A 20976-nucleotide genomic window follows, 5' to 3' on the forward strand; every position below is an offset into this window, starting at 1 on the left:
TTGGCCTTTGGATGGCTGAAGGTAGTTTTGTCGGATCTCATCTTTTTTGCATTTGAAGAAGTTATTGCAGATCTTGAGGCGATTGATGCAAACACACTGATTGAAGAAGATTATGCTACTTACTTCTTAGGTCTTTGCAGCCTGATATACTGCATTCACTGATATTCAAATTTTTTACCCAAACGAACTCAGCTTTTCATCCATCTTTGAAGCTTTTCGATCAAAATAGAGTATGAATAATTTTATTCCAACTCAGTCATCATCTTTGGCCGAGTGCTTGGTTGTTCGAGGTAGAGACTCTGAAAAGAAGTCGCATAAATCGAAAGGCAGGTTGAAGTCAAGAAATAATGAGATAACTTGGAACTATAAAAACAATAAAGGCCATATAAAATCTGAGTGCTATGACTTGCATAACAAGAATAAAATGTCAAAGCAGTCTAGTCAAGGGGAGACCTATAAGCCATCTTCCAGCCTTCTCCAAGCAACCATGAATGGTGAGCTTTTGGGTGTATGTGAAATCGAGTCAAATTCTCCATCCAAATGAATTATTGTTTCAGCTTTTATGTTTCATATTTGTTCTCAAATAAATGCACTCGTTCCTCATTCCATTGTCTCAACTGGTGTTGTTATGATGGGTAATTATCCTCCTTGTAAGATTGAAGGTCTTGGAAATGTACAAATTTGAATGTTTGATGGCCTTATCATAACTTTAGGTAATGTGCGACATGTTTTGGAGCTCAATAGAACCTTATCTCCCTAAGCACTCTTGATTCTCAGGACTATAAGTTTGTTGGTGAAGGTGGACTTCTAAGAGTCATGAAAGGTTCTCTTGTTATTTTGAAGGGCCGTCTTAAGTATGCCAACCTCTATGTTCTGGAAAACACTACTGTCATTGGTGATATTGCTTTTGAATCCACCAGGTCATCTGCCCAAGAAATCACTAATTGTGTCATATGCAACTTGTCCATATGAGTTAGCAGGGTTTGGTACAGTTATATCAACCTTGATTATTTTGCAGGCAATGTACAAGAACCCCAGAATTCTACGAGCACTACACTGTTGGTAAGCAAACACAGGTCATGTTCATAAGTGGCATCCATAAAGAAAGGGAAATTTGGATTATGTCCATTCGGATCTCTGGGGTCTTTCGAGTGTTCCCTCTCATGATGAAGCACATTATATGTTCATCTTTATTGATGATTTTTCAAGGAAATTATGGGTCTATTTCTTGAAGCAACAACCAGAAGTATTCCAACACTTCAAGAAATGGAAGCTTATGGTGCAGAAATGGACTAAACGTTTTGTTAAGGTACTACGGACAGATAATGGGCTTGAATTTTCATCTAATGAGTTTGCTTAATTTTTGTAAGGCATAACTTTGTGTCACACGGTCAAATTCTGAGCTAGGACAATTGCTCAAATCTGGCGCGTGCCGGCCTCAATGCTTGGAGCAGAACAGTGAGCAGCCTTGATCTTTTGCAGTAGAAGTTTTTCGAAGGTGTTAGAGGACAGGGAGGGGATGCAACCCCGTCGAGGAATAGGGTCATTGCATTAATATCATCAACGGGTTACATTACCGTCATAGGCATTACATAGGGGAAGATGAGGGTTGATACCAAAGTATTGAGACAAGGCGCCGTGCGCCCTAGTAGGTGATGGAAATATATGTGGCCGGCAAGCCAATCACACATTCCACATCTCGTTCCATATTCATTAATAGAACATATTCATTATAGTGCACGTGTGATGCGTATAATGAAGTCCATGAATACATAATCGGACTTAGTGAATTATGATGAGATCGTAATACGGAGATCACTAGTCTTTAAGCATGTGTTCTAAACATTCCTATTCAAAGGATACGCGAGAAGGACATCGAAGTATCAGGATAGAATAACACTATCTAGCCTCACTCATATGATGAGTATGGCCGGTCCCGTAGCCATTAGTGTGGAGACACTAAGGATAGATAGTGGGTGCTCTTTAGTGGAAAGAGTTCACTTAATTGATCCGTACGAATCCCTGAATGGTATTATACCGAACTGTCAATCAGGTTGATTCACGTCACGGTTGTGTAAGTGGTCCTTAGACCTGAGACACCAAAGACGTCTTGTGGACGGACGATTGTACTTTGGCTATGGCCAACGAGTCTCTAATCATGGGTTTCTAAACGGTCTTAGTTTGGGTACATCAAGAAGTTCACGAAGACGATTGAGTGGTCAAGATGGGATCGTCCACCTCGGTATAAGAGGTGACAGCTCAAGGAAGATGATGGGATGAAGTCCTTGGCCAAGGCAGTGAAATATCGGAGAAGAGTTCTCTGATGATTTCTGAATGCATCAGTACTAACTCTGATGACCGATTAAGGTTTGACAGTTGACCATACCCTAAGTCGTCTAAGGAGCGTCAAGTGGATGAGGGATTATACATACACGGTAATCGATGACGAACAGGTTCCATGAGTGAGTCGATACACACTCCTTTGTATCTTCTAGGGCACGAGGTGTAGCTTGACACCCCACGTGTCGGAGTCTCGACCTATCGATTGGGTTAAATTGATCTGACATTAATTAATCTATATGATGATATAGTTAATTAATTTGGAAGGCCAATAAAGGTTATTGGGCCGCTGGAGTCGTTAACTAGACTGATACATGGGCCTAGAGGGTCACACGCAAATGATCTTTTGGACGTTGGAAGATATACTTAAGTTTTGGGGATTTTTATGAAAAATACCCACTTAGTATAAATAGGGGAAGGCTCTAAACGAAATTCACCCAGGCCAGAATTGTTCAGGGGCCTTTCCCCTTCTTCTCCACTCTCCCCACACTGCCTCTCCATCCCTGATGTGATCGGGATGACGTAATGACGCCGACAGAGAAAGAACGCGGCTCGTCAATGAGAGGGAGGAGATCCGACGCACCGAGGACCGCGTGGACACGTCTAGAGGCTGCACACTTGAGCAGCTCGACTCGTCTTGCTCCAGGATCGAAGAAATCACTAATGAGATTCGTGCAAAGGTACTTCGTTTTAATGGTTTTTATCGATGCCGTTCGATTCGCAAAGAGTCTTCCGCTGCGCATCGTTTTGATTTGTTCATCCAGATCTAGGCTTATAGAACCCAACAGTAGGGGTGCTCGTACGCCTTGAGGCCTGCAGCCCCACGCGCCCGCCAGCCCTGCCGCTACACGCGTGCCCATGGGCATGGCGATCACTCATGCCACCCCAGCCTTGGGCAATCAGACATGCCACCAACACTCATGCTGACACCTATCGCGCGGTCCACTAGGATGCGATGTGCTCAGCGCCTCAAACTAGGCGCCACGTGCCCAAGCCGTCTCAGCACTCACTATGCGCCAATGCCTTAGTCTCCTCGCGGGATGTCTCCTGCCCGACGCCCTACACACGCGATGCGCGCGATGCCCCTGCGCAGCCACATGGCTCCCCGCACAGCTCCACGGGCCACACCGCGACACTACCGGGCGGCCTGCACATCCTGTGTGCACGCGCGGCCCTTGGCACCCATGCCCGCGCACTCTCGCCAGCCCGCGCACTCCAGTGCGCGTGGGTCACCCTGATCCGCTACACGGAGCGCCGACGGGCACGCTCACCATCCATAATGTGTTACCACTACAAGGGCGATGGCCTGAAATATCAGGATTGGGTGTCACCACCCTTAGTGCGTTGCAGCATCGCACTAAATAGGACTCAATCATTACACATCGTGAATCTATGCGCGAACACACCCTCCTTATAAGCATGCAGGCCACTGGGTAGGGATGCCGCCTAGTTAGGGGCCTAACACTTTGATTGCTATAGAGAGGTGAAAGTATTGGTTCAAAAAAAGAAGTTTATTGGGTCTTCACTGCATTTACACCTTCAGCTATGAATGTGAAGAGAACTATAGATTTCATTTCATTCTCCCACTTTCAATAATATACGTAAAAAAACTGTGAGTATAAATACATATATTATACCCATGTTCAAGCTGACGCAGGTAATATATCAAATCAATATATCTTTAAAGTTTATCTTTTGTTTCTTAACCATCACATGCAAGTATACATCAAGTAATCAGCTCTATTTTTTTTGTATGCCAGCTATCTGCTCATGACAAAGTACTTAATTGTATCATCATGTAGTATTTGAGGTTTAAAATTGTATGTATTTTTCTTAAATATATGATATATTATGATTCGATTTCCTTTCCTAAACGTGAAGTGTCGATAAAACATAGTGAACGACCATAAGATTATTAGACTTTAACGGTTTAGTCCCTTGGTAGTCCTAAAACTGACTAATAAATAAGATTTTTCAGGTTAAATATAATTTCTTTTTCTAGACATACGACACAAATCATTTACTCACTAGATATCCCCCGTTCGTCTACACACAGTAAAAAAAACAAATCACAATCAGAACGAAAAGCCAACGTATCGACGACGATTAAGAGCTGCTGAAGCTTCCCTCATCACCGGAGGAAAAGCAATTCAACTTCATTAGATAACGCACTTGTGACCTGGAACGAAACACAGTTCCATACTTTATTGTGGCTTTTCTGGAGCTCCGTCTGTGTGCAAAACAGAGAGCGGGACGTAGTCTACGTCCGTGGCAACCGGCAATTTAAGCAGGTCGACTTAACTCGGGCACTTGAAGTCGGAAGGAAGATGCTTCCCGCAGTCATTCACCAAGAGCTCCAGAGCGATGGGCAGGATGATGCTAATGTTGAGCACTTTGGCGCGGATGACGGTGCAAAGGCACAGCGCGGCGTCGAGATCGGCGAGGCCGCTCAAGAGAGGGCAGCATTTCTCGGCGGCGCTGCCGCCAATGCCGATGTGGATAAGCCCACCGAGCACGTCCACGCAGGCTTCGAGCTTGAGAGCGTTAATTGGGCATCCCGGCCTAGCAACAGGCGGCGGCGGCGGCGGCGGGCACGGCACAGGAGTGGGCGGAGGAGGAGGAGAAGGGACGACCTTAGGCGGAGGCGGAGGAGGAGAAGGAACGACCTTAGGCGGAGGCGGAGGAGGAGAAGGAACGACCTTCGGTGGCGGAGGAGGAGAAGGAACGACCTTAGGCGGAGGCGGAGGAGGAGAAGGAACGACCTTTGGCGGTGGAGGAGGAGAAGGAACGACCTTTTGCGGAGGCGGAGGAGGAGAAGGAACGACCTTTGGCGGAGGCGGAGGAGGAGAAGGAACGACCTTCGGTGGCGGAGGAGGAGAAGGAACGACCTTCGGTGGCGGAGGAGGAGAAGGAACAACCTTTGGTGGTGGAGGAGGAGAAGGAACTACCTTTGGTGGTGGAGGATGAGGAGAAGGAACGACCTTCGGTGGTGGAGGAGGAGAAGGAACGACCTTTGGTGGTGGAGGATGAGGAGAAGGAACGATTTTCGGCGGAGGCGGCGGAGGGTGTGGAGCTTTCTTAGGGGGCGGAGGTGGCAGGACTTTCTTGGGTGGGGGAGGGCAGGGCACCTCTTGTGAAGGGGGAGGTGGCGAGGGGACGGGCCGAGGGCAGTAGGTGCATGCCAAGGAAGAGAGAACGTTGCAGCCCAGGACGAGGAAGACTGCCAGGAGTAGCTTCCCCATCTCCTCCAAGTCCGTGTGACTGTTCTCTCTTCACTTGTGGAGATTAGTGGAGCGGTCGTCCCTCCTCTTATAGGCTGCACTCTCCCCTCCCTCCCTCTCTCCTCTATCTCACTTTCTCGTTCTCTTTCTCTTTCGCTCTCTCTATTTCTATTTCTCTTTCTCTCGCTCTTGATCTCTGTCTCTCTCTCTCTATCTCTCTCGATGTGTCTGTCTCCGTCTCTCTCTCACTCTCAGTCTACGTCTTTCTCTCTCTATCTCTGTCCCTTTCTCTCTGTCTCTCTATCTCTCTCTCTCTTTGACGCTCTTTCTCTCTTTCTCTCTGTCCCTCTCTCTCTCTTTTTGATGCTCTTTTTGTCTCCCACTTTCCTCCCTTTCTCTTTCTCTTTCGCTCTCTTTATTTCTCTTTCTCTCGCTCTTGGTCTCTGTCTCTCTCTATCTCTCTCCGTGTCCCTGTCTCCGCCTCCCTCTGCCTCAGATTCTCAATCTGTGTCTCTATCTCTGTCTCTGTGTCTCTCTCTCTCTGACGCTCTTTCTCTCGCTGTGTGTGTCCCTCTCTCTCTCTCTATGTCGCTCTCTCGCTCTTTTTAACGCTCTTTCTCTCTCTCAGTCCCTTTCTCTCCGTCTCTGTCTCTCTCTCTGTCCCTTTCTCGCCCTCTCTTTCTTACGCTCTTTCTCTCTCTGTCCCTTTCTCGCCCTCTCTTTCTTACGCTCTTTCTCTCTCTGTCCCTTTCTCGCCCTCTCTCTTTCTTACGCTCTTTCTCTCTCTGTCTCTCTCTCTCTTTGACTCTCTTTCTCTCTCACTGTCTCTCTTTCTGCCTCCCTCTCTATGTATCGTTCTCGCTCTCTCTCTCTCTGCCTGTCTCTCTGTACCGCTCTCTCTCTCTGTATCGTTCTCGCTCTCTCTCTCTCTGCCTGTCCCTTTGTGCAGCTCTCTCTCTGTGTTGCTCTCTCCCACTGTCTCCCTCGTTCTTTCTCTGTCGCTCTCTTTCTCTCTGTCTCTCTCTCTGTGTCGCTCCCTCTTTCTGTGTTGCTCCCTCTCTCTCTCTCTCTCACTCTCCTTCACTTTCTCTCTCTTTGTTTCCCTCAATTTTCCCTTCTCTCTAAAAAAATAGCTATCGATTTCTTCTTGACTAAAACCCATATATTTTACTTTCCATCACGTGCTCGCCGCGGTTTTCCTCTGAACTGGAATACGCCCATAGGACGGCCGCTCCTGTGGTTATTCCATCGCCGTTCAATCGATTTCATTTTGTCCTTTCCGTGCAAGGACATCATCGGGTGCAATTCTCCACACTATCTCTCTTCTATGTCATTGTCATCACCATCACTATCACTCCCAGTCCCACTCTTCTACACACATTAGGTCAAAATAGAGTAAGCAGGATGTCAACATTCACCGCGTAGGAGAAGGGATATTAAAGTGGTCCAGGACACCTTAGTCACGGGAGTGCTTAACCAATCTCTAGAACATTCACTTCTGCCAATGGTTAGGGTACGTACATGCACTGGAAACGCGAGCGAAAAAAAAACAGCGAGATAATCGATGAAAAGATGAACAATAACAAGTAAAGATAGAATCCTACACCGATAAAAATATAAATTCAATGTCATGATAAAAGGGTTTTTGGTTGTGTCCAAGACAAGCCAGACTAGTTCACGGGCGATTGAAAGTAACTTCAAGGGATTCAAAAACGACGTGTGTGACGAAGTAAACGGTGGGGAGTGTCTCCATCTTAGTAGGGATACGTGGCCGGTGAATTGTACAAGTTTAACAGGCGCAGCCAAGCGGGATTGATAAGAGTATGTACTGTCTTTGTCGTTGCCTGCCGATATGAGAGGAGAAAGGCGCTGCGTATTGGCTGGGGAAAAGCGCCGTCTGAACACAAGAAAAACTATCTTGTCAAGTAACATGCAACGGTGGTTCATTCCGCACCGGACATTTGTCCATTCGGTGAGAAGGAAGACGACATATTAAGCCAGCTTGCGCTTAAGCAGAAGAAGATCCGGTCAGAATCTGCCCATCACTGTTTTCTAGAAAATAATCGCCGCAGCAACACCCATCTCGAGTGTCTCATTTTTTGTTGTTATATAAAAATACTGGTTGCGTTCCCATTTAAAGGTTATGTACTGCTTTTTTTCCCTGTTCAAGTGTTACTGACTGGGGATATCCCATCGATGTCCACTTTGTACTGCATAAAACTCAAGTATTTCCTGTGCTTAATAAGATTATCTGGTATTACATAGTTATCGACATGATTTTTAATGTAAACAAAATGCTTTGCATCAGAAAATGATTCATGAGGTCATTGAATTTTTTTTTTGCCTCAAACTATTACTTCCACTAGCCGTTTCAAAGGTGATCTTATTTTCAGGAAATTGTACAAGCATGATGTATTATTCTCTTGAACACTTCCACGAAAGGATAAATGGCACAGGAAAAAATAGTACACGCAGTGGGTTAATTTTCAGGAAATTGTACGAGCATCATGTATTCTGGTGAACACTTCCAAGCAAGGATAAAAGGCACGGGGAAAAATGGGTAACGGAGTAACCCTATAATGTGGGACAAATGACTTTTCCATGGGGAGAAATGGGAGTAATCCTATAATGTGAGACAAATGCGGGCGAAAATTACATCTCACAGGTATACACTAAATCTCATAGAAAATCGATACAGTTTTATGGATAAGTATTTACTGTTAAACTCGCTCCGATTGATCTCAGACCTTGATAAAACATTACCTTTTGTAAGGAATGCCCTTCCACCAACTACACCCCCTCCGTAGCTCGGGCGGTCGAGGTAGCCTTCCGGTGAAAAAACGATTATTGGGAAAGTCATAATTTTACAAAAATAGAGATCAGATCGCATGAAGTAAAAATCAACACAGTTAATTGGAAAATAAAGTGATATCCTATAAAATAAAGTGAAGGTCCACCATAAGGAAATGATCACAAAATATGAGTTGAAGGCTCTCCTGCATAGCACTCAACCCAAAAAGGCAGAGAATACACAGTATATCATAATTACTAGAGAATAGGAAACTCAAAATATCCTGAGTAATAATATGGATATCTTAGAATTCTCTTGGCACAAAATATAGCAATCGTAAAAGTAGTCTGAGGCTTGTTATTCTATAGACAGAATGGTAGGAGGAAGTAGCATGCAAAGAAGATAAAATGATTTGATGTGGGGCATTATCCTCATTACCTATTGACTGAAATGGCCCCCACCACCGATTCTTGCAAAGTAAACCGCGAGTTCACATTTTAGTTCAGGGATTTCAACAGTTTCATGAGAGAATCTTTAATCAACGCCCTTCGGAGTTTTTTTTCATGGGGAACATTACAAACAAAAAAAAATTGTTTTGTTTGATCCCTATTCCCCATTGAATAATCAACGGAATTTCTTTACGTCATTTTACCCTCGAGTAGAAAGCTTTACGCAGATAGTGGCAACTTTCTTTCTCATGGAATAATTTAAATTTATTAAAATTTAGTTCCAATATTCAGTAATAAGTATCACTTAGTTTATCACCATGTCGAATTTTAGTTGGTCATAATTTAATAACTTATGCCCAACCAGTATCAAATCTCTTGGAAATAACAATGATTAAGAACAGAAAATATTTTATAACTCGTGATATGATTCTTAAACTCTGTTCCTCTTCTAATTGTTCTGATGATTCAGTTTCTCATCCTTCATTTCTTAAAAACAAAATTTATTAGGTATTTAATAGAAGAGTATATGTCACCAAATAGGGTTGTGATATGCACTGAGAGGGGTCACCTAGTTCATATTTCATTATATTTGTGATGTATATATTAGTTTTCATATTTATGAATTAAACAAACTTCTTGTATGTCTTTTGCTCACGAATAGTTTACTCCTTTTTGGGCATTTAAACTTCTCGAGTGTCCTGCTGCGTACCAGTTTAATTTACCTTTACGATAGATTATTAAACAATACTCGATTGTGCCATTTACATGTCAGAGTCGGTAAAGCACACATGTATGTTAGTCTAAAGACCACTCTTTCGAGCATCTCTAGTTCCTTTACGTCCACCCAGATTCCCTAAGGTTGACTTCAATAGATTACATTGCTGCTCCCCACTCAATATGGTCCAACCTTCGTCCTAAATGCTCTTCCATCCTCAAACCAGTTATTGTGTCTTATAAGTATGCCTTATCAACATTGGTGCATCTTTCCCTGAAATCAGAAGTCTATCTACGCTGTTGAAGATCTTGAACTCGGATGAAACAAGAGAAAGAAGAAGAAGAAGAAGAAAAGCTACACCAAGACAAGCTTGAATTAGATCTTTGTATTCATCCGTGCAGTTACAATTTGATTGCTTGGTATTTATAATACAAAATGATACTAAATATAGAAATTGTCTATTTTAATCATAACCATTAAAACTGGTATAACTGCTATATTAAAACAAAACTTCACCGTTAGATGGAACGAGAATGTTTCCTATTCTATAGTTTGATCCTAGCCATCTAGATTTGATCCCAACTATGTGAATTCCTAGATTTTATCCTAGCTGTCTATTTCTCTTAACGAGTACAAGATACTTGAAATATTAACTAAACAATATTTTCAAGTCCCTATTGGTGTGGGTGGTGCATGTTTGTGCTGACTGCAGAGTTGACACTCCTCAATACACACTTTATTGAAGTCAAGCCACAAGTCTTAATCAGCCACTTCTTGACTCACACTGAGCTGCTCCTTCGCTCTGAATGGGTAAAATGCTTGACTTGTATGAGTCAAGAATCATAGTCAAATCAGTTTTTCTAGTTTTAAGAACTTCACCAACACTAATCAGGACACAATGTCACTCTAATAATCTTACATTAATGCTCAAGCTCACGAATAATATCTTATCACTATATGTCAACTCCAAGTTCCAATTGTCATGAAAATATTTTTAAACATCCCAAATCATTATCTGTCTAAGTCACTTATCATGAAAATATTTTCACCCATTGACAATTGGTGATTCACTAATGTCTCTGAATGAAATGAAGATAATAAATCTAACTATACAACTTAATATGTTCACTACTCTTAATATATCTCAACTATCCAAATGTCTCATTCCTTGAGACCCCTTTAATTATAAAATCAAATTGTGTATACCCGTAAGATAAATCATACATTTTTCAATAAGGAATATTTCGAAGACATACCACCAATCATCAAACTCAATATGGTAAAAAAATATCATTTACGTGTATTTTATTGTACTCATATATTTTAGTAACATATATCTTGCAATGGAACAATTTTGGTTCAGATGAGACAAGTTTAAAATGTGTGTATTGAAATATACTCAGTATAAAATCAGTCAACAGAAATCTTCAATACCTATTTTTCATATGATAAAAAGTTCTAAATAAAATTTCCTTTTTCAACTTGGTTATCTACGACTAGATGTATCTGGCCCATGTTTCTAGAACCTGATATATAGCAAAATATTTATCCAATATCATTCCCTCTAAATATTATATCAAAATAAGATCAGTAGCACCTCTTTTATCCCATAATTAGTTAACAAAAATAATCAAAGAACGCATTATTATCTCCCAATAGATCGAAATCTTCCAAATACTGATTAGGAAACATTCTTCTAAGAATCCTTTGTTGAAAAAAAAATATTGATCATAATTATCTTGTATATGCTTGAAGTATTTACTAATTAAAATTAAACAAGAACTTGTTACCCTAAAAAGGTATCAAAGGTCTTTCCATAATATTTCAAAACATACAATTGAAAGAAGCAAAAAAAGCTATGAAAAATCTGGGTATACTAGAATCTTTCATTAGGTCCTTTTTAAGGATATTAGTAATCACTTCATGAATGATTTTTATGTTGAATAAACAGATATAAATATATATTTCTGTTAAAATAACATTGATGTATGTATAATATACGACAAAAAGTACTCTCCGTCAAAAAGGTGTTGCCAAAATGGTCAGATCAACAGACGATACAGTCGTGATGGATTTTCTCAATATACCTTGCATTAAATAATATGACTTTTCTGAATAATTATAGAATAAGATAAAAGTAAAAAATTATAGGAACACAGCATTTTCAATAAGTTTGATTCATAGAGATTTAACACAAAGAAATTAATGATTTATAGAAACTTCTTCTATACGTTTTCTCGATTTGGATGATACTCAATCTTTTTAATGAGATATTACTAACATATATTTAGGCTCAATCACTGGAAATACATTCAATTAAATAAATTTTGTAACAATAAAATACCAAAAAATAAAAAACAGAAAAATAACAGAAGATATCAAGAAAACCTTTGTTTGCATATCTATAGACTTGCTACGTTCCATGGGTTATTGATTTCAATTTTTATCAGCTTGAAACAATATAATTGAAAGTAGATTTTAAAATTCAAAATCTAATTGCAAACGACTTACTACGTACTCTAAAAAAAATATGAATAAAAATCATATTTTATTTGTATGAAAAAAGCCGAAATAATGATTTTTAACTATGTTGAGAGGATGAATCCCCGTATGATTCTTGAGGTATGTGTGACTAGAGATTTCATACCACTCCTAGATGACCTGGATTTATCAAAATTAACGCTTACATTAGAGCTCGTATGGGGATGATTGTAGTATCCCTGGCTTAACCTTAAACTTTCGACATTGATGGAAAAAATTTAAACCCTACATTGTGCTCTTTTGATCCAAAACTCAACCAAAGACTTGAAAACTTGTTTCAAAAAAGTTCTAATTTGAGGAAGAATAAAAAGATTGTGTGACGCACGTACAAATAAAAAAGGGTATTCATATCATTCAACTACAATGCACTTTCGGGCCAATTAAATAATTAATCATCTTCTTAATTTATTCAAATTCAAGATCTGGGCGCACTAATTATGTTGATTAGTATAAATCTCTTGCATACATGTCATATCTATCACATTGATGTTTTCAGGTTAAACATTTATATGAAATATCAAATAATGGTTTAGATATCTTTAACAGTGGTACGCATGGATGAAAAAAAAGCACATATCTCTAAAATTATTGATAGATGAAAATAAAATGAAAGAACAGTATAGTTTGCATTCATTTAAGAATACATTATAAATCCAAATAATCCCATAAGTAAAAAATAGTAAAGAAATCAAATACATGACTGTAATAATAAAACTTAGTAACTTTCTAATAAAATATTAATGACACGATTATCCAGCTCGTTACTTGAGTGATATTATTGTAATGCATTAATCATCAATATTCAACCAATCATTAAGCAATGGTTTTCCAAACATATAATCATAAATGTTTATTTTATATGCTAGATTATCTTATATTCTTTTACTTTCTTTCACGTGTTTCTTTTCTAATTTGCTTTTTTTTTTCAAACATTTTATGTCTTAGCTTCTTTAGCAGGTAAATTTTATTATTCATCACCTTCCAAAACGTTTACACTGAATGCAATATAGTAGTATAACAAGATTATGCTACACATGACTTTTTATTCTTCACCCTAATTTTATTTTTATTGGGTTATTTTTAAATTAAAATTTTATTATACTTATATAGAAGATTTTACTATAATGAGTGTAAAAATAATCTCATTTAAATTGCATTCTAAATTATACTATTTTACTATATCATAACCGAATACCCAACTTATAAATTATTCATTGAATCTTGTGGAGAGCCCCAGTAAAATGCGTGCCTTCTCCCCAGTCATGCCACCAACATGAAAAAGAATGATCCAATTTCAGTTGTTTTCAAGGAAATTTTTTCTTCTTCTTCCTATGAAATTGTATCATGACTACCATAGTTTGTTTTTTAAGACAAATAAATCAAAGGAATCCATTATTTCCAAACATTTAGTTTTTGGTGACAAAGATCATTTTCAGTTTCCTTGGGAGAGACATTAATAGTTCACATGCCTCTCTCGAGCCATGTATTAACAAATATTTTGCCTAAATGTTACTTTTTCCCTGGATGTTTATCCTCTCCTTTCCTTCCAACATTTTTCGAATTCAATACCAATTTCTGATACACTCAATACTAATATTGAATCTGAATGATTTTTGTTCATAAAAAAAGTGGTCAATGGAATGATTTTTTTTAATTATGATTAAGAAGTGTCTTCACAAGAACGATTATCAGGACTTTTATAGTATCTAAAGTGTGATTTAAAAGGTGAGAACAAATATTATAATATAGCATGTGGAGAGATGAAAGTGCTGAGGTGGAAATGTGATAGTTAATATTTATTTAGATTATGAATATTAATATGAAACATAATAGAGATAAGATATTGTTTGAGAGACGGTCAAAAAAGGAAAATAACTCCACAATAAGGAAATGATCATGGGATAATAAGGAATATAGTAGCGAGAGGTGAATGGATCTATATAAATTGATATAAAATATTTGCATGAACTTTAAATGGTGTAATGGCAGGGAAAGGTGATATGGAAAGCTTTTGGATAGAGGAGAACAGATTTAGATATGGTCTAATACAAGATATGAATGGATGTATGCAAGATAATTCTCATAAATAAGGAAACAGTGCAATTCAAGGAACAATCATAGGCCAGGAGCAAGTCAAAATGGATTTGTAGGTGGAATCACCCTCTCCACTGTTGTGTCTCCTGAATAAAAAAAATCCAACAATATAGTGCTATAATGCCATAAAATAATAATTCAGTATAGTTCAACTTTCAAACCTTTTTTCTTTGTGAATATGATGTTCTAAATATCCATACCAATATTTTAAATACAATTCTAAAATAAATATCTCCATTTTAATTTTGATGCTACCCATCAATAATCATTTTAATATAAAAATGTATAAGTTCATGATTTTAAAATTTAAAAGTTGACATGCTATTTGTTACAATGTGTTTTAATTATCTTAAAAATTTTGCTGATAAAATACGTGATAATTCTCCAATGTATTATTCATAGGTTTATTTTCAGTAAAGATTTTTTTTCAATTAAGTAAATTACAAAATGAAAAATTATTATAATGCACTGCAATTTATTCAAGATTTTAGAAATTTTCCTCAAGAACCATAAAATCAACTAAAATAATCTTAATTTTTCATTAAATTTTACACTGAAAGAACCCCCAGATTTTATGATAAATTATGGTTCTTTTGTACGTTAAATTCTTACAGCATACCTTATCCCATTACGCTAGAGAATTTAATTAGTCCAGTGAACTATGATTGATCTTAAAATCAAAAGAGGACATCATAAGTGGTCACCATTCATCATATAGAGGAGGATAATAAACATAATTTAATGTACAAAATCACTTTAAATCACTTTTTTGCTTCAAATCACTTTACTTATTGCTCTATTGCGTTAATGGTAGACATGTAGATCTTTAGTGTTTTCAAATAATAATATTTACCTCGTAAATCATATTTATGAAGTTTAAAAATCCCTTGGACAAGTGATTATAATGGAGTATTTATTTTTTTCTTCTAACAGTTTTATATGTTGGACCAATTGGTGAAGTCAAAAAAACATAAAAAATATATGTTAGATATTAAAGTTGATTAATTTGTTGTATACTCACTTTTGAAAGCACGAACCATGAAATATATTCATTTGTTTTATAAAGCACATTTTTATCACAAATATCAGGAGAAAGTATTTTCAATTATAATCATAATCTTGAATAATGAGGTCAGAATTATTTCATTAAAGTTGTCTAAGATTATAAAACAGTGATCATATATTAGACCTTAGAAACGTGAGTACCCATATTTGAGTGTGTAATGTTGTAGGTTTGAAGCCTGAAAGAGATTATAAAAAAATCAAATTAAAAATACATAGAATTATAATAAATAGAACTAAGGAATCAGATTCAAGATATGAGATAATAAATGGCGTCAGAGATAGATCTATAGGCTAGAGCTTCTATTGGAAATTATGAAAGGCAAGATATATACATGGCAGTGGTAGAGAATATTTCATGTAAACTTACCATATTCTCAAATCCAAAAAACAAGTTTTTCTAATTGGTTTATTGAAATTATACACATGGAGAATGTCTAGTGATTGAATTATTTAATTTCATACCCTATAATTAGTAAAAAAACTTACAGAGTGGAAGAGTAAACAACTTCAACAAGTGGCATATGCATAGATCACAGAAACAGCGATTGCACACTTAATTCATAAAACTCGTGTACACATAATTAGCCCCTAATAATCATAACATGAAATTTTGAATTAATTAATGTATTGTAATAAAATATTGATAAGACATGAATTCATTCCATAATTCCCTGAAAATATGGTGAGGTATTATATATATAGGTGAAATATTTATATGATTAATAAAATATTGATGCAATAACCGCATTGAAGAAAAGAGTAGAACACTCCAATTCCGAGGAGATACATCAAGGTTCAAAAGTGGCAAATGGACCGCAGCGTCTTAAAAAATAACAACATCAAAGTTAGAGCAAATCAAGTGGAGAACAAGCTTGTCAAATGTCAACTCAATATTGTATTAATCGTATTAAATTTCTCATATATATCACAATTACACACAATATTGACAGGGAATTATGGAATAAATTTATTTCTTATCAGAGTAAAATAAAATGAACCATTATCTAAGTCTATGAAGATAAAATCATATGATGGAATAAATGAAATTAAAAAATTAATAACTTAATTTTATTGTGATAATACATTTATGAATTTGGAAGCTTGAGTCATAATAACTTAGGTTCAAGTATCTTAAATAGGTGAGGGTGATTTACATACAAAATATGTGCATTAATATTCTGCAAGGATATGAATGTACCGCCAGTTTTCCTATGATGAAAATTCATTAACCATAGAACATATTTTTAAAATTTGGATCTGATCTTAATATATTTATTATCATTAAATTCTGTGATTTACATACAAATTCTGTGACCAAACGGTGCCATTGAAAACAATATTATTCTGCCTGCATGGAAGACTGTGGTTTTATCATTAAATTTATGTGACGATTTCAGATCTCTAGGGGTAAAATCAGTATGTGGGTAAGGTTATTGTAAAATAATAATCAAATTTTAACTTAATCATATCCTAATAATCTCCGAGTTCTACCTCGACAGATAAATACCAGGATTTTCCATGCTGATGGACGTCCTCTAACCAGACAATATGCTCATAAGGCAGTGGAATACATTATACCAATCAATTTTGTTAATTCAGATGACATTTAAAAGTATATATTGATCTAAAATTTGCATACATTCACCTTTTGATTTAGTTTAGATGTCCAGTGTGGTGCCAGAAATTTGGACTCCATATTTATTTAATAATTCCCTAAAATGTGTATTGTGTAACTAGGTTCCTCTACCAGTAGTTATCATTTATAGTTAACCATTTGAGGAAAATATGTTACTCCAAATAAACATAGATACTCTATTCTAGTGTCTTTGTTGATGGGTATGAGAGTTGTGTTTTAGATATATATTGAATGGATGTACAAAATGATCACATCAAGTGAAATTTCTTACAACTCAACAATTTCACATCAGGTGAAATTTCTTAAAACTCATCAATTTCGACTTATAGGGGATATTCCAATCACATTTAATCAAATGTATAGATTTTAGTGTGGACTGTCCCTGAAAGATGTTTGCATCCTTGAAGATGATACACCAAAATAATCAACTCAAAAAAAAAATCTATACAATATTTAACGTAGAAAATAATTGGTTAGAAACGGTTAGAATTCTCTTTTCCTTGCGTGCATATGTGCTTTCATAAAGTGTTGCAGCCACCCATCCCCAAAGTGCAAAAAAGCACCACCAATCTTTTATAGACAACCTATCCTTCATTTGAGAGGTTCAAAGTTCTAAGACCTTTATGTAGCAACGTACTTTCATATAAATGCAAACTTCTGGTGGTAGCAGTAACATGATAAGTGCACAAATATATTACATGATAACATGCTTTTAAACTTCTAAGTTCTTATTTTGTTGTGTTGTTTACATAAAATAATAAATATCGGCACTGTCTTACTTTTATCCAGAATATCTTTCTCATAGCACTATGCATGGTTATCACTGAGTCATAAGATCTTGTATTTTATCCAGAATATTATTATCTCTGTGTATTTACGGTTCAGATAGCATATACAAAACTAGATATCACATAACTAGATCAATTAGGGTTTTGTTCATCTTTACTTCCATATCTGGGAGTCCATTATTGATAATTGATATCATTTAATATATATCAAGAAGATGAAATTTCCACCACAGTATTAAGTATCCTCTCATTGATATTTATTGCCGCTAATGGGATAATTCCATGACAGTATCTGTAATTAAATATATTATCTGTTAGCATTCTACATTTTTAAGGGCTTTGATATTTTAATGGCTTATCTTATAGATGGATATCAGATATTGACAGTACTTCTCATGTCTTTAAATGTTTCCTATGTCAAGACAATGTAAAAAAGATTTTTTAAAAATGATGGCTTTTTATCATCAAGAGAGCCATTGAGCAAGAGATGGAGGGATAGAAGATATGAGAGAGAGAAAAAGAGAGCTCGAGTGAGTGACAGCAAGAGAAAGTGACAGGCAGAAAGACAAAGAAACATAGTTATGTAGCCCAAAAGCCCATTTTCAAAGGCCCATTAGCAACTTGTGACCCAAGAAGGAGGTTCTTTTAGAGCTTATAAGATCTGCAGAAGAATACCTGGAGCCCCTCGAAATCCTCTCACATATTTTGCCTAATTGGATTTTCTCTAACACAATCCCCTAACAGATTTTCTATGACAAGATCCTTTAACATATTTTCTCTCACAGGATTCACTGAAAAATTTATCTGACAAAATCCTATAACAGACTCTTCTTTTGCCAGGATCTGCAGAATATATTTGCTCTATCTTGTTAGAGCTGCTTATCTTCTATTTTGTCCTATCATGATCTTCTTGAGCCACACAAATATTTCTTGAGACCTTCTATGGGCCCCAAAATCTGTACAAAATCTATGTTGAGGCCTGTCAGCCTACTTATCCTCTGTTTTAGCTTGTTAGAAATGGTTTTCTCAATTTTTTAGTTGCCCTTTCATGGGTACAGTCATTAGGGACGACCTTGCACTTGTTGTGGCATTTATAAGGGCCCCATGTACCCTTCAAGGATTATGATTGAAGTCTATTGTTTTGTTGAAACTGTTTTTTCTCCCCTCTAAGTGTTCTCTTAGCTAGAGAGTGCTTCAGGGCTTGTGGATTCAAGCACAATCCCTTGTGGGCTGAAGGGTTAGAGAGCCTAGTTTTGTGGATCTAGGACTTGGCTGCTTCAAGTAGAGCAAGGCATGTGGATTCAAGTCCTGTTCCTACATTGTTCCTGTACTAAGACTGTGTCACATAGATATAAAGAATAGAGGGAGAAACCACGAGAGAGAGCAAATGAGAGAGAGAGGGTGGGAGATAGAAAGTGAGAGAGAGAGATTCAGATATAGTAGTAAGACCAAAAAGAAAGGGAAAGCAAGAGAGAGAAAGGGAAAGTAAGACAAAAAAGAAGCGGAAGGAGACAGAACGAGTGCAGAATGGTTGAAGTACGATTAAAATGGAGTCGTGGACCCTCTTTAGATATGATGGTCATTGATTCTCTTCAGCATTGTCCCATCAGCCAGTACAGCCAGTACAGCCAGATGTTGGTGTGTGATTCGACCATGCCAACACCTTAAGCCATTGCTTTTCCTTGAGTAAACAGGATAAAATGAAATAAGAAAAATGAAAGGACACAAGTATGTGATTTGCTTATGTGCTTTTTAGAGCAGATATGGGGTGTTTTACTACTATCTTCGACATATGGCAGTGTCAAGTTACCCCAAGCCCTCAGATTGTAGTTGTGCTTGCTCCTCATTCAAACTTTTTCCTTTTCACTGGTGGTTTTCTCTACTAATCCCTTCTATAATAATCCTGTCATGACTAAAATTACACAAAGAACAATCTGATAAACTTAGAAAGGAAAGATTTATAATGGAATCAAAATATTAAGGTCATATTAATTCAATCCTTCATGCATAAATCTTCTAAAAGTAAGGACAAATAGGAAAATTTATATATTATGTGAATTAGAGCATAAAATTGATTACTACCCAAACACCAAGAAATGCACATCATAATTCAATGCTTCGACATGATAGAACATTTCAAAATTATACAACACAATGCGTAAACTTTATATCTCTTGGTGTTTAAGTAGTAATCCCCTTTTATAAACTAATTCACATAATAAATCCATTTCCTTTTTTTCTTGAGTTTTGCAAGATTTATGCATTAATGATAGAATTAATACAATATAAAATCATAAACATCATGCATGAAATTTTATAACTTGTTTTGTGTAGAAAAAATTGATAAAATTCAAATGAAAGAACTAGGAATGTTAAAAATCTTGTTGTCACTTCCAAGCAGAGACTTTCTCGAATAATATTGGTCAAACTTGAACTCTCTCTCCCATACTCTTATAGAAAATAAGAATCAGAGAAATCTAATGCAATTCATCATCAACAACATGTTGATACCAGATTTTAAGATGAGAAACAGAAAGATAGAAAAAGAAAAAAATTGAGTCGTCATATATCTCAGAGACTTTAGATTTTATATAGGGATTTGGAGGGCTATGATTTATTTATCTTCAACTTAAATTTATAACTCTGGTCACCCACACTTGTAGATATACTTTCAGAATTTGGCCTCTGGGTTAGTTCCAGAATTCGTACCTTCATTTTAGCTACATTCTAAAAGGGCTTGTAATGGGGATTCAAAAATGAACTTTGTGTGCATTGAACCTCTTTTATGGTATATGTGGAAGTGGAAGCTTGGGCTTATTATTGTCTCTTTTTGGCATCAAAGAATCTCCGTTTATTTTACTCCTTACCTGTATTACAATTAAAACTCTACCAAGGTATGCAAACAAGTACAATTTACTCTTCGTAGACAAAAGGGGATTGTACAAAAGATAATCCTTCATTCAGGTCCTTTTGAGAATTTGCATTTCATCAACAGTATAATATTGTCTGATAAACCGCCCATGATGCTGCATCCATTACAAGGTGGGTCTCATATTAAAAAAATACGATATTATAGATGGTCCTATTAGATATGAAGGACCAAGGAGATCTTGAAGAGGTTCTCAAATTCAGTATACTGGACATCAAACTTCTGTACATAATCAAAATATCAAGTAAATTTATAAAGCTAACAAGAAGTACAAATGCAGAAGAGTTGTTTAAATGTTCATCTCTACCACTACCAAACTTATGGGTTTCATTGTTTCACAGAGCGAGAGAGAGAGAGAGAGAGAAGAGAAGATGATGACTAAGGTTCACTGTAAGAGACTAAGAATG

The 20976-nt window shown here is 36.9% G+C and overlaps 1 protein-coding gene across 1 annotated transcript; it reads right to left on the reverse strand.

Moving 5' to 3' along the window:
- Nucleotides 1-4345: 4345 nt before the first annotated feature.
- Nucleotides 4346-5645, reverse strand: LOC144704155 (uncharacterized). The gene has a single exon (XM_078576437.1). It carries the CDS (start codon nucleotides 5580-5582, stop codon nucleotides 4638-4640), a length of 945 nt encoding a protein of 314 aa, XP_078432563.1. The 5' UTR covers nucleotides 5583-5645; the 3' UTR covers nucleotides 4346-4637.
- Between the last annotated feature and the right edge of the window lie 15331 nt (nucleotides 5646-20976).

Source organism: Wolffia australiana, chromosome 6 (genome assembly GCF_029677425.1).
Source record: "Wolffia australiana isolate 7733 chromosome 6, ASM2967742v1".
Taxonomy (NCBI): domain Eukaryota; kingdom Viridiplantae; phylum Streptophyta; class Magnoliopsida; order Alismatales; family Araceae; genus Wolffia; species Wolffia australiana.

Coding starts and splice junctions, on each gene's coding strand:
- LOC144704155 (XM_078576437.1), bottom strand. CDS start 5,582: ATGGGGAAGCTACTCCTGGCAGTCTTCCTCGTCCTGGGCTGCAACGTT.